The sequence below is a fragment of the Entamoeba dispar genome, genomic scaffold (assembly GCF_000209125.1).
Source record: "Entamoeba dispar SAW760 scf_1105229457903 genomic scaffold, whole genome shotgun sequence".
Classification (NCBI taxonomy): domain Eukaryota; phylum Evosea; order Mastigamoebida; family Endamoebidae; genus Entamoeba; species Entamoeba dispar.
Genome location: NW_001852925.1, coordinates 1 through 1,401, shown reverse-complemented (window position 1 = coordinate 1,401; position 1,401 = coordinate 1). Strand labels below are relative to the sequence as shown.

Below are 1,401 nucleotides of genomic sequence, written 5' to 3'. Positions count from 1 at the left end.
CCAGCAAAACAATATAAGGGAAAACAAACTAAATGAGAAAGTTAATTGATCTTGTTATGACTAATAATAGTTTATTAATTATTTTGAATTAATTAAATAATAATCATTAAAAATAAATTTTTAATTATTACTAAATAAAGAAATAAAATTATACTATACATCAGAATGATATATGTATTGTTTAATATCATCATCTAAATCACTTGAACTTGAAGATGTATCATCAGACAATAAATAAATTCCTTTGTTCGGTGATTTTGATCCAAACAATCGTTTTTGATTTGTTGTTCGTGATTTAGAACGAGGAGGATTTTTGTTCATTTTAGGAGAACATAAAAGAAATACTTTCGTTTTGTAAAGTAAAGTGATTTTCTTTTGATTTAGTTGAGTGATATTAGAAAGAATAGAAACACAGCTACAACACTTATTTAATGGAGAAAGTATCTTTAATTTTTGTGTTAATAAATCAAATCCAATACATTCTACATTTTGGTAATGGAGAATAATTCGATTTAATAATGGACATTCAATAGTTGGAATAGTGATATGATTAAATACTAAAAATAACTTTGATATCAAAAAATTACCTTTTAGTATTAAAGAATTACAACAAAGTATAATTGATTTTGGTTTTGGTTGAATACCTACTGAAGTAAAATAATGTTGTAATTGTGTTTGGTCATAATGAGGGAATAAAATAGTTGTTTTCTTTGAAGAAGAATATAAAGATAAATCTTTAATAGAGATAATATTACTGAGATCTAATTTATCAAAATCACCATCAATTGAGAGATATTTTATTGTTTTTATAACATCAAAATTTTTAAATATTAATTTACCTTTTTTGTTAGTAATATTAATATAGTTTAAATGAGAGTTAAATGTAATAGTTATAATTGGTGAAGATGAATTAATTAATAAACTTGTTAATGAATTATTTTTAGAACAATCTATTGAATCAATAATTCCAGAAATATTAAGTTGTTTCAGAAAAGTTAAATCTAATAATGAACCAAATTTGGCATTACACATTGTTTTTATAAAACATGATTCAATAGAAGAAGGAAGATATATTTTCTTTTGTGTTGCTTTAATTTGTTGTTTAATAAATGGTCCATAATTTGAATTAACATAAAATGAATTTAAATGAGATAGTTCTTTTAAGTTATTAATCCAAAGAGTATTTCCATTTAAAGTACATGATTGTAATGAATTAGGAAGAGTTAATTTTAAATGTTTTCCAGAAGAAATAGTTAATTGAAAGTTAATTAATAATTCAAAACATGTTAAATCAAGAAAGTTAATTGTATTTTGATTAATAATAAGTACTAATTGATTTATTTTTAAATTACATAATCCCCACAATGAATTATCATTAAGTATATCAAATTGTTTTTCAAT

General features: G+C 21.6%; 1 protein-coding gene across 1 annotated transcript, besides 2 other annotated features; it reads right to left on the bottom strand.

Annotated features, from left to right (window-relative positions):
* Positions 1 to 61: 61 nt before the first annotated feature.
* Positions 62 to 153: a sequence feature (AT_rich).
* On the bottom strand, positions 154 to 1,032 carry EDI_116160 (uncharacterized protein; the record flags this gene model as incomplete). Its single annotated transcript, XM_001733928.1, has 1 exon — positions 154 to 1,032. The coding sequence occupies one exon, from the start codon at positions 1,030 to 1,032 to the stop codon at positions 154 to 156; it is 879 nt and encodes a 292-aa protein (XP_001733980.1).
* Positions 793 to 838: a sequence feature (AT_rich).
* Positions 1,033 to 1,401: the final 369 nt, after the last annotated feature.